The sequence below is a fragment of the Zeugodacus cucurbitae genome, chromosome 2, assembly GCF_028554725.1.
Source record: "Zeugodacus cucurbitae isolate PBARC_wt_2022May chromosome 2, idZeuCucr1.2, whole genome shotgun sequence".
In the NCBI taxonomy this organism is placed as follows: domain Eukaryota; kingdom Metazoa; phylum Arthropoda; class Insecta; order Diptera; family Tephritidae; genus Zeugodacus; species Zeugodacus cucurbitae.
This window is the reverse complement of record NC_071667.1, coordinates 10,690,383-10,714,851: the sequence shown is the minus strand read 5'-3', so window position 1 is coordinate 10,714,851 and position 24,469 is coordinate 10,690,383. Positions and strand designations below refer to the sequence as shown.

The 24,469-nt window shown below is 35.2% G+C and overlaps 1 protein-coding gene across 1 annotated transcript in view; it reads right to left on the bottom strand.

Moving 5' to 3' along the window:
• The window catches only part of LOC105212335 (AF4/FMR2 family member lilli), a 131,366-nt gene that overhangs the window by 13,401 nt on the left and 93,496 nt on the right, over positions 1-24,469 (bottom strand). Inside the window, 4 exon segments of the mRNA XM_054225339.1 lie at positions 1,595-1,736; positions 4,114-4,176; positions 4,305-4,358; positions 5,271-5,348. Of these exon segments, the coding sequence (XP_054081314.1) occupies positions 1,595-1,736; positions 4,114-4,176; positions 4,305-4,358; positions 5,271-5,348 (337 nt within the window).

Here is a 24,469-nt window from a genome sequence, read left to right as displayed (position 1 = left end):
TCATATATGTATATGCACAGTTGAAATAACTTATACTTGTTTTTGAATAACTTACAAAATATATATTTTTTAAATTGTTTTTAATATTTTATTAGAATTTCTTTTGCTTCTTTTATTATAGGTTATTGACAACTGTGTGCGTTTTTAATAAAAAAAAAAGTAGAATATATGACAAGAGCGCATTTAGTCGAATCAACCCCAAATATTGCAGCTTCTGTCGTTCTTTAGATATTGAAGAAAGTTCTAATTGTGTTCTCATGATGTAGCACTTTATAGTTAATGAGATATTCCTTAAAATTATTGCTGAATGAATCAAAGCTTGCCTAAAATTTAATTATCGAATTCGTTTCTTAAGTCTTTTGTTTTCAACACAACATGAATAATAGCTTCTCAGTTCCGTCTTCTTTATAATAAAGTGTGAATATGCAAAGCAAGAGAGCAATCAACTGAGAGATATAATCAACTGTTATTATAGCTTCTAACCGAATATGTCAGTCTTCTGTATTTATACCAGTTACTTGTTCTATTCGGTATACGAATTTAATGAATTTATACCAGTTTGCTTGTTCTTTTCGCCACTCTCTAATTTCTGATTAATCGAAAAATATAACTTCCCTACTACTACCTTTAATCTGTTTATACCAGTTTAATGAATTTATACCAGTTTGCTTGTTCGTTTGGTCAAAATCTGACAAAACGAAAAAGAGAACTGTAAAATGCAAAACGAGCGCTGAAATTCAGGCGGTAACTAATTATTATGAAATGTAAGAAATTATTTTTTTTTTATTGTACGAATTCGTGTATGTGTATGTGTGTGTGTGTGTTTTATATGCAGCTTTACAGTGTAACAGCGGCGGACTGCAATTGTGACTGTGTTGTTTTCATATTGTGACGGTATCGGTGGCAATTGTGATGGTTGTGGTTGTGATGGTGGTGGGTGGCGTTGATTGGTGACATACCACTTGGTGAAATCAGTGCAAAAAACATTTTGCTAGGGCTTGAATATTGATTTGACTCAAAATAACAGGGAAACTTGTTCTCATTACAATTAAATTATTTATTTGTTTAAAATTCTCACTTCAATTTATTTATACAGGTGCTCTATAGCAGATTTGTTGTTGGGATAGTGTGTTATTTCCATTTGATTTGAATTTAATTGTATTTTTTTAATTCATACAAATATGGGAAATTAATTAAGTGCGCTTTTGTCATAGAATTCAGTAATCAAAGTTATACATAGTTATAAATTTGTTTTATACAACAACAACAAACTATTTATAATTAATATTTATATACTAAAATGAAATACACAGAAAGCCATTGAAGGAAAATTAATACAAAATAATAATTAAGTAAATTATTAAAATTAAATGCAAAAAAAATATGAATAAAAATAGATTGCAAAATAAATAAAATAAATTGAAAGCACTACAAATACAAATTTATATATATAAAAATGAAAGCACGAAATTAAAAAAATTGCTTTTAACATTTGATTGCTTAACATTTTTTTGCTCATTTGATTTTTTTAATAATTTTTTTTTATTTTCTTTTATTTTTTTTTTTTTTGATTTTTCAAACATTCTTTACTTACGTCCAGTGAGTGGGTGCATCAATGCAGGATGTGAGGCTGTTGTCGCTGTATTGGGCTGTGGTTTGGGTTTGCTCACTTTCGTGTTACTCTTGGCGAATTCCAAGCGAATTGTTTGGGGCATATCGGGATCGAAACGTACACCCTGCTGCAAATGAGCGAGTACGACGGATAGTAATCGACTTTGCTATTATTTTGTTTTCATACATTTTTGTTCATTCTACTTTCAATATACTTAGTGTTAAGCAAAAAATCCAATATATTTAATAAAATAACAAATTTCGTGTCAAGTAAACTGTTTTGTTACTCGAAATTTAATGGAAATTCACGCCAGATGCTTTTAATATGTTTGCTCAAAATTACTTTTTTTATACTTTTAAAATATAGTTTTTTATGTAAATTGAATTTATAAATTTACTTTTACTCAAATCGTTTGACAGTTTCGATTTCAAACGCGTCAATTCGCCAAAAATATATCATAATAACATTTTATCTAGCTCAAAAAACTTGCGTGTGTGTTTTAGGATGGATTAAAAAAAATGTTACAAACGGCATAATTAGGGTGAAACTGGCGCTATTGGAGTTATCTAACGCTATTTGGATCTAACCTTTTTTATTATAATGAGCGTGTCCATGTAATGGAGATTTATTGAAAGCTTTAACAGCTTTTGTTTAACTCGCCTAACTGTTTGTGTTCATTGGTGTCGGTTTTGGCAGGATATTTATTTATGCTAAGGCATATGAAATAAATGAATCTCCTTACTGTAGAAAATTAAATATAAAAAAATGAATGTGTGCTTTTTAAAGCTTTCACTCATATCATATATTCATTAAATGTTAACTACAAGCTTTTGAAAAATGAAATCGCTTACTTTCCGTAGTGATTTAATAGTTAGTACAAATATGATTTTGAAAGCTTTCACTAAAAACATATTCATTAATTTTTATTTATGGAAAACGAATATTTGCAGATATGTATTAATTTAAAAATAAGTATTATTACTTCTTGCAAATAGTTTATCATGAAAAAATCATTCAAATTAGACTTTACTGTATTTTATTATAACTTAAGCTTGAAAGCTTTCACTATTTTCATTAAAAGCTCATTTCATTCATTCAATTGCTTGACAAAATTTATTTTACTACTCGTAATTTATTAAGTTTCTGATTTTCGTATTTGGCTAAAATGAGAGAATTTTTGTAATTGATTTACAATTTCTATTAATAAGTAATTGTTTTGTGAAAGCTTTATTTCTGTATTTTCCGAGCTTTTGAAAGCTCTGCAGCTACATTTTTTGTAAATTTTTTATGAAATTAATTGAAATTCATACATTTATTACAGAAAAATAATTAACGACTGTCTCTAAATCAAATTCCCTCTCCGAAAAATAGCTTTGGTTTGTGAAAGCTCAATTTTACACGCAACACCCTTTCTACTATCATTTCTAAAGAAGGTATTTGCTGTTCAGTGTATGTTTTGTTGTTGTTTTGCTAGTAGGTTGTGGTTGGCAGTGGCGGTGTTTTCATTTCCCATACATGCACCAGAGCTAAAAACTACTGCGAGGATAATTCAAAATTGAGATGCTTAACAAAAAGTGATGACATTTTTTGTACGTTTGAATGAAAGTTAGATAGATAGATAGGTAAACAAAATGAATTAGAATAGAAGGCGTGTTGGTTGCGTTTGATATAACAGAAAGAAAAAGAAGAAAAACAACAGTCTTAAAAAAAGAACCGAAAATGTAGGGAATTAAAGCAGAACTGGAGTGAGAGTACACTTGGGATTCGCTGAAATATTGTTTCTATTACTTCTTTGTTTTTGTTGTTGGAGGAAATAGCCATTTTCAAAGCGAATGCAGCGGATTTAATGAAATATTTCATATTTTCCATTATTTATTTTTGTTGTTGTTGTTTTGCTTGGTAAAATCGTGTGCGGCAAGCCATGGCGGTGTCTTTATACAAAAATTTGCAAGGCGTGAATATATTTGTTCATTACATTAATGGAATATATGAAATAATTACTCAAAATATTATGGATTACATACATACATATACGTTGTACATACACCCGCAAGTGTACTTTAAATATTAATTTATTCCAAATTTTATGCATTTCATTTGCAAATGACTATTTCCTGGACTTTTCACAATATTATGCTTCATATGGTTTTTTTTTGTCTGTGTTATATTATTGTGTTCACTTCAAGCCTGAGTTATGCGAGCTTTACATCGATCGTACTAAAAGTAAATTACGTTTAAGTGTGTGCTGCTCAAATAAGCAATCCTGCTTGCTTTTGTTTTTCTTGCTTAACATTTCTTTTTGCGTTGCTGAATATTTGCAAAACTTTTTTTTTTTTTGTTAAAATAATTTTCATTGCATTTGTATAATGTTGTGTGCCTTTATAGCGATAGGAATTGCATACAAAATAGTTTACATTCTCATATTAAATCTGTTGCTTAATTGGTTTTTGTTATTGCTGTCTTTTTTTTTGTTTTACTTGTAATTTCAAAATTAATATTACCTGTAAATCCTGTTTAGCTGCCTCCGCACCGGCTCTGGTGTGAAATGTTACAAATCCAACAGGCTGTAAATTGGTATTTAAATGAAACCGTTAGTGGCGTATAGTGGGAAGTAGGGAGTGCCGTGCCGAAGTGTATATATGTGCATATACGAGTATGTTCTTTAAAAAAAATTTAATAGCGATTTACTTACCGATGCAGTTTTGCCATTCTTGCTGGTCACCTTTAATAGAGATCCTTCATAGCCCTGGAATGTACGAATGGATTTTGAAATTTACACAAATAATTAATATTATTTATGGGTTTTATTAGATTTACTAAAAAGAGGTTACTCAAAGAATATACCTCGACCTATCGACTTGTGGTCACAGCGAACTGCCAACCTTCTTTGTACTCGTTGTTGTCCTAGACCACGGTCAGATAACCATATTTATGTAAATAGTTATTGGAGCTACGTAAGCTCGCAATCGGCTATTAAAGCGTATGACTTGCAAAAGAGGGTACCCTAGTAAGATTTATGTCGGAATGGGAGCGGTCCCCTTGCGCAAGAGGGCTGGACATGCAGGCATCGTCCAGCAGCTGTGTAGTTGCGAGGTTCTTTTGACCCGCTGTGGAGCGTAAAACGGTCATTTGAACTGCTTTCTCTTAGCTTACTGGACATTGTCCAATGGGCACCCGTGCGTAGAGACTCGGGATCCTGGCAAATGCAACTTGCCAAAGAGGTTTGGAGGAAGACGAGGTGAAATCATATAAGCATTACCTCCTCCACTGTCCAGCTTTTGTCAGACTGAGGTTGAAAAACCTTGGAAGGCTCACCTTCGACGAATCTAGCGAACCTTGCTGAATCTTAAGGGTCTTAGATCCATTAGAAGTTTATAGGTATCACAAAGAGCAGCTCAAACTGGGTAAGTGGGATCCATATGCAAGGATCTGCCTATTAACCTAACCTTAAGAGTATTTAAATAGTTTATTTCAATATCGAAATTTAACAAAAGTGAATCGGAAAGACTCTTTCGAAGAGTCAAAACGACAGTTGTTGGGCGCTGGCGGGTTAAATGGTCATAGATACGCAATCCTTTTTCAAAAACCACAATTTTTTTTTGCTGTACAAATAAATAATTTCCTTAGGTAAAATAATAAAAAAAATTTGCCCACTCACCTCATAAGCTCTGAATAAAAGATAAAGCTCGCGTGGTTTTGCGTCCATTGGCAAACCGCTAACGAAGAGGGTGCGAACCTGAAAATAGAAAGATAAAAAGTAAAACATTAATGTTAGTTGCAAACAATAAAAAGGGTTAGCAAAACATACAAATAATTGTGAAAAATTTTAGCAGTCAAAATCAGCGCTACACACCCTGAAACTCATATTAAAAGCTTATAGTTTGGCTGGAAAATTCCAAAGTGAGCTGCTAAAAAGTTCGGTAGAAAAAATTCAACATTGCACTTTACATGCATGTAAGCAATTTTCCATGATAGCGTAATTAACTCACACCTTCGGATTGACGACACACGAGCGCGCCTGTAAGCTCTCAGGGAGGCAGTCAGCACAATGAACAAAAAGCGCTATTAACTTGAGTTTGTGAGTGTGTGTGGCTGAATATGCAAATATGTTTGAGTGCTCTTCGGCATACTCAAAAGTTCATGTATGCTGTTAACAACAATATACAGCGCACACAAAGAATATACAAAAACAGCGAAACTACAATTGGGAAGCCGAAATATGTAGCTGCACAGCAATTATGAGTGTGTGTATATGCGTATAAATGAATATAATTATACGTAGCACAACTACATACATGTATGTGTGTGAAAGCAAATTAACAGTAAAATCACTTGGGTCACATCATGACCGAATGAACGCCTTCATATACACCATCACACGCTCACACGCAAGCATATAGGCAAGTAGATGCGGTGGTTTCGCGTGTCATTGCGCTCCTTTTAACGTGCACACCAAAATCCTTGCCATACTAAATACATAATTTGCACATACGCACATACATATGTATATTGGTATTATGTGTGCCTTTAACCTCGCATGAGTCACTATATGCCCGTGTGTGCGTGTGTTTGTGTGCTGGTCGTGCCAGTGTCATCTGAGCACTGCCAAGCCAAGTTCGACGTGAGAAAAAACCACTCCAGCTAAATAAGCATTATAAACGCTGAATTCATTAAGCGAATTACGAGCGTATGGGAGACACTAAGGGGTAACAGGGCGTGAACTTTATGAGATTCCGTGGATAGATAGTGTGGCGTTAACGTACTTTAAAGCCCGCCAGCAGGTCACATATGCACCTACATACATATATCCATGCTTGTATGTTTCTATGTATGTATGTGTTATGGTTTGAGGTTGAATAAAAATGTAACACCTCTGTTGATAGCGATCGTGTTGACAATGGAAATCCTCCGGCTGCTGACTGCTGGCTGACGGTGATAGACAACACATTGCCAAAAGACAACTGAAAAAGTGTTAACAATTTTCAATATATATATACATACACGTATGTACATATGTATACCTTTATATAAATATATGTTATATAAATAACATAAGTTGCGCTTATAGACAGTTCATATGTATGTGTGTGTGCTTGCATGTATTTGTTTGTAGCACAACACATCATATGGACATTTTGTTTAAGCTGGAAAACGTGTTCTATCGGGAAATCTGTTGTGTAATTTAGCAGATGACTTGTCACAGCACACATGTATTTTTAACTAACGGGTGATTTTTTTGAGGTTAGGATTTTCATGCATTAGTATTTGACAGATCACGTGGGATTTCAGACATGGTGTCAAAGAGAAAGATGCTCAGTATGCTTTGACATTTCATCATGAATAGACTTACTAACGAGCAACGCTTGCAAATCATTGAATTTTATTACCAAAATCAGTGTTCGGTTCGAAATGTGTTTCGCGCTTTACGTCCGATTTATGGTCTACATAATCGACCAAGTGAGCAAACAATTAATGCGATTGTGACCAAGTTTCGCACTCAGTTTACTTTATTGGACATTAAACCAACCACACGAATGCGTACAGTGCGTACAGAAGAGAATATTGCGTCTGTTTCTGAGAGTGTGGCTGAAGACCGTGAAATGTCGATTCGTCGCCGTTCGCAGCAATTGGGTTTGTGTTATTCGACCACATGGAAGATTTTACGCAAAGATCTTGGTGTAAAACCGTATAAAATACAGCTCGTGCAAGAACTGAAGCCGAACGATCTGCCACAACGTCGAATTTTCAGTGAATGGGCCCTAGAAAAGTTGGCAGAAAATCCGCTTTTTTATCGACAAATTTTGTTCAGCGATGAGGCTCATTTCTGGTTGAATGGCTACGTAAATAAGCAAAATTGCCGCATTTGGGGTGAAGAGCAACCAGAAGCCGTTCAAGAACTGCCCATGCATCCCGAAAAATGCACTGTTTGGTGTGGTTTGTACGCTGGTGGAATCATTGGACCGTATTTTTTCAAAGATGCTGTTGGACGCAACGTTACGGTGAATGGCGATCGCTATCGTTCGATGCTAACAAACTTTTTGTTGCCAAAAATGGAAGAACTGAACTTGGTTGACATGTGGTTTCAACAAGATGGCGCTACATGCCACACAGCTCGCGATTCTATGGCCATTTTGAGGGAAAACTTCGGAGAACAATTCATCTCAAGAAATGGACCCGTAAGTTGGCCACCAAGATCATGCGATTTAACGCCTTTAGACTATTTTTTGTGGGGCTACGTCAAGTCTAAAGTCTACAGAAATAAGCCAGCTTTGGAAGATAACATTTCCGAAGAAATTCGGGCTATTCCGGCCGAAATGCTCGAAAAAGTTGCCCAAAATTGGACTTTCCGAATGGACCACCTAAGACGCAGCCGCGGTCAACATTTAAATGAAATTATCTTCAAAAAGTAAATGTCATGAACCAATCTAACGTTTCAAATAAAGAACCGATGAGATTTTGCAAATTTTATGCGTTTTTTTTTTTAAAAAAGTTATCAAGCTCTTAAAAAATCACCCTTTACATACATTTTTAGATTTTCCTATATTTGTGTATGTATAAATCGCAATTTTAGTATGCACGATAGGAAATTTTTAAATAAAATATATTAAATCAAAGATTATTTAATATAGTTCAGAAAACTTTGAATAAACACTGTTGAAATCTTGAAGAACTTAGAAACATTTTATAAATAAATATATAGATGTTTTTATAAATATATGAAGCAACAAATTCCCTAGTGGCATATTCACACATAAAAAATCCTTTTAGTATAGCACTTATGGCAACAAGGTTTCAGCAACAAATAAAGAGTTGCATAAGTATGTATATAAGCATATACATACATAATAGTTTTCAGTTCAACAGACTAGAGCGCTCTAAATTGCCCGGCAGCTTTATTTTGATAGGTTTTCATGAGAATTCAAATTGACCTTTGGTTTGAGCATTTGATATATGTATTTATAATTCAGGTAGTTATATTTTTGAGCTTAAAATATTTAAAGAGAATTATTGTATGTCTTATGTATATTCTGCACAAAACTACAATGATGTACGAAAGCAGATTTCTCAATTTTCATATCAGTTTAATCATGTTCAAAATGTTCGTAAATATTATTATTAAATAAAGAGATTACGCTCAATCAAAACATATTTAAATAGAATACGGTCTAACAAAAATGTACGCTTTCTACCGCATAAATCATATGGATGAAAGCTCTAAAACAGCTAATGAATTTTGCACACTTTCAAATGTGCTAAATTGATTTAAAATGTTTCCTATAAATACACGATTTGTGCGAAAATCGCTCTAATTTATTTCATTAGACTGTATGTGAGCTGAAATAACTGTTCGTCATTGCATTTGGCTATAGTTGGCGGCATACGCGGTGCGCTGTGCTTTTATGCTTCTGAAAATCACGAAATTAAAATCATTAATCAAGCAGCAGTCGGAATGTGTACCGTGCCGTTTTCCATTTTGAATTCCCAACAGCATGCGAAAATATGCAATACCACTTATTACACTTATTATACAAAATATATACATATATATTGTATATACAAAATATGTTTTTACATTGCAGCACACCTGCAACAATGTTAATTGCCGGTATAGAGACTGTAGACATACAACATGGTTATAATTGAATTTTTATGAATTACGAGACTCTGGCAATGCTGCGAAAGAACATGCCATTGTTGTAGCTGTAAAAGTGGTACTTTAATTAATATATGGTTGTTCTACATACTAATATGTTATGTGCATAAGGCGGGTTCGAAATGTTTTAGAATTTTAAAAAGTCTTAATATCGTATTTAAACACTGAGCTGTATATACATGCTTCAAGAATATTGAGTAATTCATTGTGAATGACTTATCCTAAATGTAGGCAATGTTTATGTTTTATACGGAAACCAAGATCACAAAAATGTTGCCTACATTTTGGCGCTTTAAATTCCTATAGGAAATCAGTTAAGATGTGTTGTTTTATTGATTTCAAATACGAGAGCCTTTGAAGCGTATTCTAGATGTAGGCTTTGTACGTCTTTAAACGAAAGTCCTCATTATAAATCCTTTGCCTACATTCATGTGCTAAACACTCCCAAATATATGCTATGATCCACTTGAACTATCGAAGAAAAGTTAAAGAAAAAATTTAAAAAAGAGTTTACGTTGAAGAGTAAGTAAACTAGCTTTTAACAGCAATAGATCTCCGTCACAAAAAAAATTCAAATATTTATAGACACTTTATTTATGAATTGAATTTTTTTTGAAGTTGCACAGCAGACCTAATAATTCTCAGACTATTTAAACACACCATAAACTTGATTTGAATTGTATTTTTGGAAAATAATCAAGCAAATTGCCACATCGCGTGCGAAAACTCTGGCGCCAAGTGCTACACATAAGATAAAGGCATTGCTATACAAGCTTTGCTGAATGCTATAATAAATTACATATTTTAAGTGAAGCAGCTCTACGGAGAGTTTTCTGCCCGCAGCTGCTGTCGAAGAAAACTTGAAGACTAATTAGACACCGTGATTGTAGAGAATAAGTGCAAATGAAAGCGCAAAGTGCGACTTATTAAACAAACGAACACCGACAATTAAATATTAAAACACATTTGAAGCTTAAATCTGCGAAAGAGTACCCAAGTAAATATGTAGTTTGTTCCAATGCGCTGAGCACAAGTACATTTCGAGTGAATATTTTATTTTTGTTTAATGTTTATTTATTTTTGTTTGATGATTTACGCTTTTTTGCGCAAAAACTCTCTTCGCCACACTCTGCTGGGTCAGTCGACGAGGCACTTTGTAATTAATCTAGCAAGTGCTTAGCCAAAAGTTTGCGTGCGGCGGTACGTATGAAATTATTTGGCTGTGCCTTCCGCATCAACGCTTCGGCAGGCGTTTTTATTTACCAATTAGTGCTAATGGACGTTGAGAGTGACTAAGCTGTGGCAAAGCGAAATATTTTCGCATAAAATAAGGTAGGGTTTTGCCCTTTTTTGACTACAACAGCAACGCTATTTGTTAAGATTTTACAATTATGTCGAAATATTCGACCAAAGATGGTTGCGTTACGTGCTAATTTATAAAGATGAAGGCACTAATTAATGCCTAAAAATGAAGTGCACTCTGTTTATGAAATATGAAATTATAAAAAATTGCTAATAGAAAATATTACTAAAAAAATATTTATTAGTAAAAAAATAAAAAAAAATTACCTTTTCGAGACGTTATAATATTTTATATTTTTTTGTATTTATAAATAAAGATTCCAATTTCTTAACAAAAATTAAATTGAATTGAAGTTTTAAAAATAAATTTCTCTAAAAAAATACTTTACTAAAGTCTTCATAAGAAGTGAATTTGCAACTTCTACAAATTATATACAATTCAATTTTCCTTGCCACACTATAAAAAGAAACAACAATTTATTGCGGCAGCACAAGAAACTACTAAACACAAGCAAGCAATCGCTTGAGATTTGTTGCAACCAGCCGTGCAACACAGCGTGCATGCTCAAGTAAATACGGCATGATATATGGCCCTCGCACGAGTCTACAAGTGTGTCTGCATGTGTAGGGCGATAATAATCATATAGCGTTTATACTAAGCGCGTGTTTATCTGGCCAAATCGGCACAATGCTATCGACGAAGCTGTTTATATTTACACGCACACAAGTTCAGAAATGCAGCAACATGAAGTAGTGTACACGCACATCTTTGTACAAGTAAAAGGTGGAGCACTGCAGCTAACCGCATTTGCAATGGATGAGGTGTTCTATGCAAACGTATTGGCAATGTGTTTGTGCGGACATCATATTAGAAGGCTTATTGAAGGTTGCGCCTTCCCAAATTGCGTTTTTGTATTTCAATATGGATGTCATGGCGTATGATGAACATTTTCTTTCATGATAGTAGGCATTAATGGAGGAGTTTGTCTACGATATAATTGTATATTGATCCTAAATGTAGGCAATGAACTCAGAAAAAGAAGAATAAATTTTCGTTTTGTAATTTTCTGCAATGATTTCATTTCACTTATTCAAATTTAATTAAAAAAAAATTCTCACAAAGGCTGTTTGGGCTTTTTCGATCACATTTACTACAGTCTCTTATCAAATTTAAATTTTATTTTATTTAAAATTTCTATTTGAATACAGTTCATAATTTTTTAACCCTCATTAAGTTAATAAAATTTTTAATGTTAATAAGAAACAAATTTTGCAGAATCGACTCAGCTGCTTTGCCAACACTTATTTCGTGTGAGACAACCTTTTAAATTTACTGGGAAAAGACCTTAAACCTGTGAAATGTCCATAAAGCAATTGCAAAACTGCAGCACTGTTGGTAGGCAGATAAAAATAAATAACGAACTAATAAAAAGACAAAAATAATAGCCGTTGTACCAATGCCACTTTGATGGCCAACAACCCGACTGACACCGGACGTAAGCTGTCGCAGTGTCTTTGCAAGATAGAGAGAAAAACAAAACGTAATAGTCAACAAAGGCAGAGCAATGTTCGAACAAGCATGACGGACCAGAGAACCAGACAAAGTGGCGGCCAGCAGCTAGTGGGCTAGACAGCGGAAGGCCAGTGGACTAAGAGTGCCAAGGGGAATATGAACAACCGGATGCCAAACGTGGCTGCGGCTTTCAATGCGGTTGTTTGTGTTTCAGCCGGTGTGTGTGTGTGTGTGTGTGTCTGTGTGCATGTGGTTTCCACTATGTCTACCTTCGTCTGCAACACTGACTACTGTGCAGCAGCTACAGTGCCTGCCACGGTGTATATCTGCTTTTGCCAACAGCCTGGCGATCATTCGACCGGTTGACCGGTTGATGGCTTCTGAGCTATCCATTTAAATGGGATTTTCAACCCATATATGTATGGACGCGTGAACAGTCTCAAGCGCTTAAATATGTCGAGTTTAATGGCTGCACGCATATTCTGACCATGAACAGCAAGGCAGTGGAGGAACAGCGAAATAATATGTAAAGAGCGCAAGAGGGTGAGAGAGAGTTCAACTATTTGGCTTCAATATAGTACTTCAGGCATGCATGCCATTGTTGTTATTGTCGTTTGCAACTTCATCAACGGCGCTTTCATTACAAAGCATTGCAGTGGGAAATGGCTGGCATAGTTGTTATTGGCATTATTATTGGCCATCTGCAACCAGTGTCAAGGATTGCTAAGCATGCAGCATCTCTATTTCTTTTTTTGCTAGTTGGCTTTTGGTTTACAACGTGGTTGCGAGTTTTGCAATAACAGAAATTGTTGTCAGATTGACTGCTCAGCTGGTAGCTAAGGTGCCAGTGCGAATGTGTGTGTGTGTGGTCGAAACAACCAAAACATAAATATCTAATTTGCATTTGCTTGTGCGTATATCCCGGAGCAACGCTGATGACTTGTTGCCACTGTGTCTCCCTTTACGGTTTTCTGCAATGACACGAGCAACTCCATTGAGCCATTTATTTATTTGCTCGGAGTTGCAAATGCTTGTGCGTGTTTGTGGCAAATAGTTCCGGTTTATTATTTTCTATGCAAATGACTTTTAGCACACACACACATATGCGCGTACGTAAGTTGTATTTGAACATCTGCCAGTGTTGTCCTATACACACAGATTTCATTACAACTTGCGGCGGAAAAGCATGTGTTTGTTTTAAATATTATAACTTTTCAACTTGCTACGGGTGTGTTCATTTGTTGTGTATGGATATGAGTTGGAAAGTTATACATACCCCGTAGGAAAAAAATCGAATAGATTGAAATATTCTCAAATAATTTGTATACTATTTATTTATATATATATGAAAGCTATATTGTATATTGTAAGCATATATATATAATATTTTTCCTACAGGGTATGTATGTATGGCTTTTCAACTACAACTCTTAATTAGAAGCTAATAATTTGCGCAGTTTCAGTTGTCAGTAAATTTTTGTTATGATTGCTCATAAAGCGCAGTACTTACATACAGATATTCATATGTGTATATTCATATACGAAATCGTATATAGTTCATATTAATACAAGTCATATGATTGTTTTCATTTGACATCACGGGTGTTTTTGTTACTGTTGGCAGTGAATTGAAGATAAATCTACTGCTTGCTGATTAGCAAAATGTCAACATCTGCATTTCATATACATATATATCAGTTATATATACAAATTATTTTTGTTGCAAGTTATTTTACTAATTTTGTGAAATGGTTTCAACAGAATATAATTCTCTCAAAGATCTGTATGTATGCATGAATCATAATCTATAGAAAAAGTTATAGTTTGACACCTTAGATTTTGGAACTAACTAACAAATATTAACGAGTGGCTGCAGCTGTTTATTTTGGAAATATTTAAATAATAATTTGGCAAACTTCTACTATTTCTACTGAAAATTTGAAAAAATTTACCTCAACTAGTATACCAAGCAATATTCTGAGAACGAAAAAAATAAAATTCCATAGTCAAGGGGATTATTAATTCGATTGAAGCTCAACTAATACCTGTAATAATATGTTTTACATTATTATTATTTAATTGCATTTAATATTTTCGCATAATTTTTGTTATTGTTTTCATAAACTAAACAAACTCGCATCAAAATTCATTAGTGTAAATTTTGCTCATTAAAGTTGTACACTAATTAGAAATCAGTCGTGAGTATTAAAATTTTAACTCACACTGTTGCAAGAAGTTGCAGTGATATTGTTTGAAAATAATTCATTTTACGATTAACATACATACATACATACACGTGCAACTAAGTATACATACCAGACGATTGCCATAACGAATGATTGTTATTAAATAGTTACATATATCTACAACAGTTAGATATTGCACTCCAAAAATCAGCGAAAAGCAGCGAATGCATTTCCGAGTAGTGTAATAAAAATTTAGAAGCAGCTGCGCAAAAGAACAACGACGACTTGAAAAACAAATATATACATACGTTAAGTCTAAGTTATGTATTTAAGTTAAGTATATATATGTATGTATAATAGCAAATGCAGCAGCTCCCTCTGTCATGCAGAAGTTATAAATATCTTAAATCTAAAGCAACTAAAAGCAGCTGCAAATACAGCGCTCAGTGTTATTAGATCTGTCGTTGCAAGTAGCAAGTTGCAAGTTGTACGTTGGCTGCTGTTGCCTTGCCGGCTGTCGTTGGTGTTAACGGCGAAAAATTGCTTGTAACAAGTAATCAGTGTTAACAATTTTCCGCTGCTAAAAACTTTGCTAAGCACTTCACCAATCGTCCGGCTTTGACTACTTGGCAACCAAGCCAAAATGCACAGGAATTTTGAGTGCGGCATGCCCGACGCACCCGAAATATTAATAGATACTCGGAAAAGGTGATGTTTCAACAAAATTGTGTGAGCGTTGTATAATGGTAAAAGTGCTTGTAAACGTAACAAGCAATGTTGCCACACTTTTGCGTTTAATAATTAAAACTCATTAACACTTTCGCCGAGTAGACGAAGTTCTAATATCATCAAGAAAACGAAGAAGAAACAGAAAAGCGTGAAGTAAAGACGACGGGAGTAGTGAGCGCTGGCAACTGTAGTTATGCTGTCCACTCTGGCAGGATGAACTTTTTACCTTACAATTTACCGTTTACAGCTCTTTTTCTAAATAAAATTAAGCTGCTGCATAAATTTGAGGAAGACAACAAAAACAAGACAGAGTTGTGAGTGTAGCAACAATTTAAGAAATTCAACAGCCACTCTAAGTTTAAGTTGATGTAGAAGTGTTGCTGCAACTTATTTTGCCTTTCAGAATGCTGATAAATTATTAAATTATGTGACATTTTATCGCAACAACTAAGGCAGGGAGCAGCATTCACCCTATCACCAGGTGTTATGCTCCAACTTTAATGCTCTACATTGTTTGTGGTAATTTACAGCTACTTTCATGCATGCACACACACTTGATTTGCTTGCCACAACTGTGCACGTTTTGTCTTCGGCTCACTCTAGGCTCCAGGGATTTTCGTTATAATTTGTTTGGGGTATTATTGGTACTGGTCAAGCAAGCTCCGAAATGCTTTGCTTCTCTCCGAATTCAACCGAATTTAATAATTAATTTGTGTGCTCAGTGGAAGCTGCATTGAATTAACTTGCATATAGTATGGGTTAATAGCTATTGATTGGCTGTTTTGGTTGTGCATGGCTTGCAGTCGAAATTCCTTTCAAGCAACAAAATTAGTGGCGACATCTCAAAGGCGTACATTTCACATATACCTGCCAAATATATATAATTAATTTGTCAATTATTATGCTGTTCACTGTGAGCTCTTGGTCGTTATGTATGTCTTAAATTTATTGCCGAGCATATATCGCTCTTCAAAATAGCTGAGCGATGAATGCTGAAAATTTCGCTTGTTAGAGTGCAGGTACCTTCTATTGCCTCATAAGCCCACAAAAGGCAGTATTTCGCTAAGGTATTGAATATATATTTTGAGTTAGACTAGGTACACTCTGTCAAGTTAATCCGATTTTGTTGTAATGCTGAAATGGTCTAAATGATCTAAAGAAGAGACTGGAGCTCGAATTTTCTGCCAACTTATTGCCAACATTTTCATCTGTTTTGAGAACTCTACACTTAACACATTTACAACTCAACTACTCGAATTGCTTTCGATTTGACAGATTTCATCACCTTCAACTTGCCACTTACTCAAATGCGTAGCGACAACAATACAGCATCACATGTCATGCTGCTGTCATATCGCTGTCCAACCTACAATGATGATATGACAACTGTTGCTGCAACTAAAAGGAACGTCATGACGAAGAAAATAAGTAAAACGCAAAGAATAAATGTATTGCATTGCAATTTGACGTCTTGCGGTACGCAGTCTCATGCACGCACACACAACGCGGCAGAGTGGAGCTTTTGCCCTTGTGCTCCACTCTGCCGCGCAAAGATAAATTATTACAGACTGTCATTGTCGATTGACAGTTCAATTGCCTTTAATATCGCCATAATTACACATGCATGAGTATGTATTTTAGCAGCTTGTCTAGCTGGTTTGTTTACACTACTTGCCACCTGCCCACTCATGAGTGGCAATAACAAGCTCAACTTCAATTTGTTGGCGGTTGAGATTAAGCAAAGCAAAATTATGTTGAAAATAAAAGATTTACAGCTGGCATTGGCGGCTGTCAGTGGTGGTGTTAACTCAACGGTTTGCGTTGGTGCAATTATTTATGCAAAAGCAGTAAAACTACAAAAATAGCAACAACTATAAGCAGATAGACGGGTGATTAAAAAATGTGGGCTCGAATTCTTGTAAGACAAAGCGTTTATGGCAGCGTTTAATTGCGATTTTTATATGATTTTATCTCTTGTTTTGTGCAGTATCGAATATCATTGGTTGTTTCAATTTTAATTTATTACATATTGCTAAGCTACGAATTATTACTATGAGCCTTGAGCCAGTTTATATTTGCTTGCTTGAAATATTTATATTCCAGTTGTGTTGAAATCTGAAGTTGTTGAGTGAGAGAATTTTTCAGGGTTTTGAGCAATTTGAGAGAATAACTCTATTTTTCCATTACAAAATAAAAATTTCAAAAAAAGTAATTTCTAAATATTGGTAAAAAATTGTATTTGCCATTTATTTACTGTTGTTTTTGATTAACAAATAGTAAAATTTTAATAAAAATCTCATGCGATAAAAGTACAAGTGCTGTTAGTCTCATACGATTTTTTAAATATCTAAAACATACCGCTATTAGCATACGACTTTTTTAATATTTCTAAAAAAAATCATTATTTATGAAATAAGTAAATCATTTTTAATTGTTTTTCCTACTGGCACTGGTAGAGAGTGATATATCATTGTATAATTTGGCGAAACGAACACGCACTCTCATATATGAAATGCTTGCATATCAAAATCGGTAATTATAACTTGTTACTTTACTTTTTAAAAGATATTTTAAAGGTACCGGCCCCAGTGAATGATTCTATATGACTCTTAAGGTGTCTGAGAACATACTGATAATGAAATCTTTGGTGTGCGGAAATTCTATGAAAGTGAATGGCAAGCGAGCTCACAATCGATCGTTTCAACCAAGTTGTAATATGGCTATGGATAATATGTATATAGATATGGATGATATCCCTCGATCACATGAAGTTTTAAGACTAAAATTGAGATATGTTTGCCTGAAAAAATTACAAAAACTTCCACTAAATAATAATTTGGAAAAACAAACTTTTTAAGCCATTCACCATTTTTTATCTTCACAGTAGATATACATAAAATTCAAGTGATTCAGTAAATTCCAATAAAATGGCATTAGTTCTGAGTAACCAGATTTTATAATAAAAGTTCCTTTGGAGTTAACCAGACTTAAAAATTTCACACGCCATTCCATTAAACTCTTATCAATTTAGGTCATCAGTAAAGTGCAGCTGTTTGCAAAGAGCTTAATCCCTGCAACGGTATTAGTTATTTACTGTTGTTAGAGTTTGTTCGCATCAAAGTTGCATTTCGAAGTTGAGTACGGCAATTTGGTGAATTCCTAAATTCCCTTCGAAAATTCATACGTTGCAAAATTTTATGGCTGACGTGAATGGTTTGCATTCAAAAATACGTGCTCACCATACCCATTGGGGCGAACTAATGAGAGATAATCAGAGTAAAGCTTATTATTGCCACAAATACTTAAACTTGTGCCGTGGCAAATACTAAAGGAGCTAAGCTGCAACGTCGAAATGGCGTGACAAAGAATTTCCCAAATGTATGAGTATGAGGCACGTACTACATGCAATGTGTGCACCGCCTTCATGGCTTGACGCCAGCACTGCGTTGGCGCTTCTGATATAAAAGCAACAATAACAATGGTGAAAGTCATTCACATCGTAGAAGGTGACGGCAATGAAAATGACAATCATCAAGCGTCGTCTTTATGAATGTCAGCATGTGCGCGCCGGTGTTAGCTTGCCATCGCCCGCAACACACGGCAAATCTATGAATATTAAATACACAAGCGTCAGCTAACAGTTTGACGGCACACAAAATGACGCACACTCAGCGTTTGAGGCAATGCTGTAAGTGGCAGTTTGTTGCAATTGCAACTTCAATCTGTGTTAGTTGGGATTTGACTGTGTGCGCGTGTGGCAACGTGCTGTTGTTGCAACAGAAGTCAACATTTAAATTAGCTAACGGCTGCAGTGCCACCAGAGCTACATGCGCAATATTTGCTTCACTCACTGTGCTGTTTATTGTCAATGTGGTGGTGCATAACCACACTTTCGGTATCACTTTATCAGCTCTCACAATCAAAGCAGCGAGTTGATGGCGGTGTGTATTTATGTGGCTTGTACGCATTGAAATGGCAACTGCTTAGCTGTCAGTTGCGTAGTTAGCACTGCGAGTTGTTGGAAAATTAATTAAGTCTCGTGAAAAAGTCGACTCATCTCGAGTGTGGAGCATTGTTGCAACACATGTTGCCAGATACGTTGCCTTGTGCGTATGTGTCGCTTGGTGTGGCTGTATTAAATGACTTGTTACTGTTGCTTTTGCCCAAATTGTCATTAGCACGTTAGCAATTGCTATGGTTATTTCTCTGTTAAGTTGTGGAAATATTGTGATTTTTTGGCTTCTATGAAATCGCTTTGTTTTGAAATGTTTTCTGAGGTCTGTTTGTGTTGTTAACTCAAATGTTGAACGCTGGGGTAGACATTTACACATTTGTTTTGCTTAAATTTTATATATTATTGTGGATATAGAGGTTGTTGCAGAAAATTAAATTAAATTTAGTTGGGTATTAAGTTAGTGGTAGTAAAATTTTTCATATCTTTGTTTATTAATTATATAAAATTAATATGTAATAAGTAAAGAAATGCTAAGGGTGCAACCGAATGTTTTATACTCTCGCAATTTATTGCTATATTTTTACTAAGATAACATACAATTTTACTCATGTATTCGGCATAAAGTTCAAAAGAAAAACGAAAATCATCATATATAAATTGTATATAGGCTGAGGTAATTCCTGAACCGATTTCACTCATTTTTATCACCAACATACAAAGATGTTTCAGATATTAACCGATTTATAAACTATTAAGCCCTTCGTATGTTTGAAATTTCTATAATTGGGTATATGAGAGCTAGGGAAAGTTATGACCCTATTTTAAACATTTCTGGTACAGAGACACACAATTAGAAGAAAACGATTTCCTCTGAAATAAATTAGGATATCTGAGAGATTTACCGATATTTTCGATGAAAAATTACCATTAGGCACTGAGTTCCTCACATCCAATATATGGGGGTCTTTAAAAAGTTATGGTTCGATTTCGAAAAATTTTTTCACAAGTGATGCCACAGATCATATACTGTATTTGCGCAAAGTTTTATTGCGCTATCTTCATTGGTTCCTCATGTATATATTATAAATTGAAGCAATAAGATGGAATTCAAAATTGAGTTATATGGGAAGTTGTCGTTGTTGTGAACCGATTTCATCTATTTTCCACACGTGTCCTCAGGGTGTCAAGAAAACCGAATTCATTGAAATCTATGGAGTAGCTCCTGAGATATGGTTTTTGACCCATAAGTGATCGATGCCACGCCCATTTACCATTTCGTAAAAAAAATCTGAGTGCAGCTTCTTTCTGCTATTTCTTCTGTAAAATTTAGCGCTTCTGATGTTTTTCGTTAGTAAGTTAACGCACTTTTAGTAATTTCCAACCTAACCTTTGTAAGGGTGTATGGTGGGGTACGTAAGGGAACCGACTGCAGAAAGTTTGGTTTATATAGCTTTATTGGTTTGCGAGATATATACAAAAAACCTATTTGGGGCGGGGCCACGCCCATTTCCCTAAAAAAATACATCCAAACATGGCCCTTACTAGGACGATCCTTTGTAACTTTATTTATGGCTTAGTTATGACGTTTATGTGTTTTCGGTTTTCGCCATTTTGTGGGCGTGGCAGTGGTCCGATTTTGTCCATTTTCGAAAGCAACCCTCTCACGGTCCCAGGGAACATATGTACCAAGTTCCTTCAAGCTACCTCAATTTTTACTCAAGTTATCCGTTGCACGGACGGACAGACATTCGGATTTTGACTCGTCTCGTCACCCTGATCATTTTGATATATATAACCCTATATCTAACTTGTTTAGTTTTAGTAGTTACTCTTAGCAACTTTTGTTGCGAGAGTAGGAAAACTATTGTTGTACTCGTTTCATCTTTTAACAGTTTAAATTAATTAATGCTGATTATAACTTGTTCTATCGTTTCGTTCTATAGGAAGATATATTGACTTAGTTACAATAAATCTCGAGCTTTAGAGAATAAAAGTCACTATATACGAAGTTCCAATGATCTATCTGTTCCGCTCAGCGCAATTATCACCCGCAATTTAAATATTCCAACGCAGAATCACTCTTGCCAATAGGTGCTACTATGGACTAAGTAGGCAATTGAAAAGTAAAGTCCTCTCTCGACGAACAAAAACCAAACTCTACAAGTCTCTCATCATTCCCGTCCTACTTTACGGCGAATACCGCAGACGATGGAACGATGAGCTGTATGTGTTATTCGACGACATAGACATAGTCCAGCGAATAAAAAAACAGCGGCTACGCTGGCTAGGACATGTTGTTCGAATGGATGAAGGTGTTCCAGCTCTGAAAGTATTCGATGCAGTACCCGCTGGTGGAAGCAGAGGAAGAGGGAGACCTCCACTCCGATGGAAGGACCAGGTGGAGAGGGACCTGGCTTCGCTTGGAATAACCAATTGGCGCCAAACTGCCAGAAGGAGAGATGCGTGGCGCGCTGTTTTGGACTCGGCTATAACCGCGTAAGCGGTGTCTACGCCAGTCAAGAAAGAAGAAGAAGAAGAATTTAAATATTGAAAATTTTTATTTTATTTAAATAGTTTCATTGCAACACACACACAGCACTATCGCCATGCCATGCCATATGAGTTGTTGTTGATCTAACTCAATTGTACTTAAAAGACTTGGCAAAAGTAAGTGAGTTAAGTCAACAGAGGAGAAAATAACAAACTTGTGAAACATAAAATAATATAAACAGAAAACAATAGTTACAACAATAAAAACAATGAAAATGCTATAGCAACAGTAAATATACATAACTAGTGCCAAGTGTAAAATAAGCACAATAACAGAGAAACAACAAATAGTAGAAAGAATAAGACGCCGAGCAACAAAAGAATAACTGCAGAGAAAACGCGAGCGGCTGGCAACACTGAGGCAGCACTAAGGCGAAAAACTAGCGCATACACAAGGCGGAGAATGTTTAAAGTGTCCTTATCCTTGTGCCACATTTGTTTAATAATAATTTCTAAAACTGCAACGCCAAGCGGCAACACAAAAAAGATATAGAAGAACGCATAACGGCGTTAGCAACTAACATGGAATTGTAATTGCATGCAACAATAACAACATTTTTTTTTTTTGACGACTGTCGCTCGGAGCGCACAAAAGACAGCAAAGATTTTCGCTTTTAAGCATGTGAAATGCGCTAACTTAAATCTTTCTATTCTTCTCATACTCTACTTCTTCCCCATCTGCTGCCTCACCGCCTGCCATTCGTAGTTGCTTGTGTGTGCGCGTTGTAGCAAATGTAAAAATTAAAAATTTAAACTCAACCAACACGCTATCGTCGGCATTGTAAACACGTCTGTGCGCCATGTCGTATGAGCAACTTACTCACAGAGAGCGGACAGCTTGGTAGTAACAAACAAGCGGCAAACAAGTCAAATGTTGATTTAAGTTTTCTCTGCTTTTTGTTATTTACTCTGCAATTTAGCATTTGTGTTGTTAAACAAAAACAACAACAACAACAGAGTGAGTAAAACTTATATGTAGTTACAAGAAGACAGAGCACGGCTTGAACGCCAAACAATGTGCAGAGACCTACAGTTTGTAGGGAGCACAGACATTTCTGCTGCTTTTATATGCAATTACATGCACACACACATACATTTAAACAATATTCTATATATATATTCAATATTAAACACCAGCCAGTCGCAACTCCAGCAATAAGCCTGTGTTTTGTAAGTGTGTGTATAATGATGGCATTTTTAGTTGGGTTTTAGTTGGATTTGTGTCACCTGCTCCTGCTGCACACTTGTGTCTGACGGTTAAAATACTGAGCGCAGCAGTTTATTTTCAGTATATGACCTCAACTTCCCTAGACTGTTCAATACTATTGTGTTCGATTGCAATCGATTGAGCTGAATCGAATTGAGTATATTGAAGTGTAGTGGAAAGCCATTGAGTGGCACTATAAACGGACACTATTTTCTTTCAATTAGTTTGATTGTGTCTCCGGTGTATGGCCACCGACCTGCTGAATGCACTCGAAATGTGAAAATGACTTGGGCGAACTGCCGTTACGCCTTCCTTTTAGGCAATCAAGGCAAGTACAAGCGCGCTACCTAGTTAAGGATCTGTTCACTTAAAACCCCGCACACACCGACCTCTAAACTGTGTTTGGGGATAAAGTTGTGGCGCCTTACGGTTTTTGGTCATTGTTGTCCGTATTGTTGGCAAATTCTTTTGTCGGTTTGTCATTGTTTTTGGCGTCGCTGTTCCCGTTTACTGCACCGCTGCTGCTGGTATTTTGCAAGCTAGTTGGCAATTTTGCGCCTTTCTTTTTCGCCTTTTACTCTGTGTCACGTTTTTCGTATAGTGCTTGGCAGTTGTATTATTCCCTGTAGTTGCAACGAACGTCTCTGTTGTGCCTTCTTTCAGCAATTGTTGAAGTTTTTGAGCTTTACACATAACTATATAATCTATATAAGTATATAAGCGTGTGTTTGTGTGTGCCGGCTGCTTGTTTTATGCTCTTGCAACTTGACTATAATCGCGATTGACATTTTCGCCGTCGCATTGCCACTGATTCGGCGCTACACCGTTGCAATGTTTTATTTAGCGCTTTTATTTGCGCTCTCACACACATACACATACACACATTTTATTTTTGCAACTTAGTCAACTTCAATAGTTTGCCAGCTTTGTAAGTGTGAGTGCGTGTGTGTGTTCGTTTGTTTGCGCCAACAATTGTTATCGCTGCGGATTTTCACTGCAACGCCAACAATTGTGCGCGGTAATTAGCGTTTTCCTTTTTATTTTTTTATTATTTTTTATACATTTAGCTGTGTGCGTTTACTGCGCTTTGTTTCCACGCTTTGTATGCATTCGCTGCAGTGTTTGTTGGCGCGTTTCTTTTTTGCTTGTGTACTTATTTCCTCGCTTATCGGATTTTGCCGCGTTGCAAACATTTAATTTACTTTTTTTATTGTTTTTAATTTGTTTTTTTTTTTTTTGTTAGTTAATTTGTTCTACTTTTCGTGTGAATTTTATTCATTTTTTGTCTATGACATTGATCGATTGTTTTTGTCTGGCGCACAAAGTAGGCGAATGGACTTGCGTGGCATAATATTTGGATATGCTATACAGTGCGCTGTTAAGTGATATGGATTATTTTTTGTTTAGATTATGCTGTGTTAAGTTGTGCTGTACATCCTATATTAAAGTTGTCTTTTTTTCTTCATATGCATTATAATTGTATATTTTTAATGCCGCGAAAATCAGAATAATTTTTGGTTTTATAAACATCAAAATACTCGAACAATATACACCAAAATATTTTCTATTATGCTACGCTAAGTTCTGTAAATCTATGTTAAGTTATTTAATATTTTCTAAATCTTAATATGAATACCATATTGCTGTGCTTTCCATTTGTACTACATTTATTCTAACAACTGTTACTTGTGTTATGTTGAACATACCTGCAAAGAGAAGAAGAAACAGAAATTTGTTAATTCAGCGAATTTTCAAGGGATT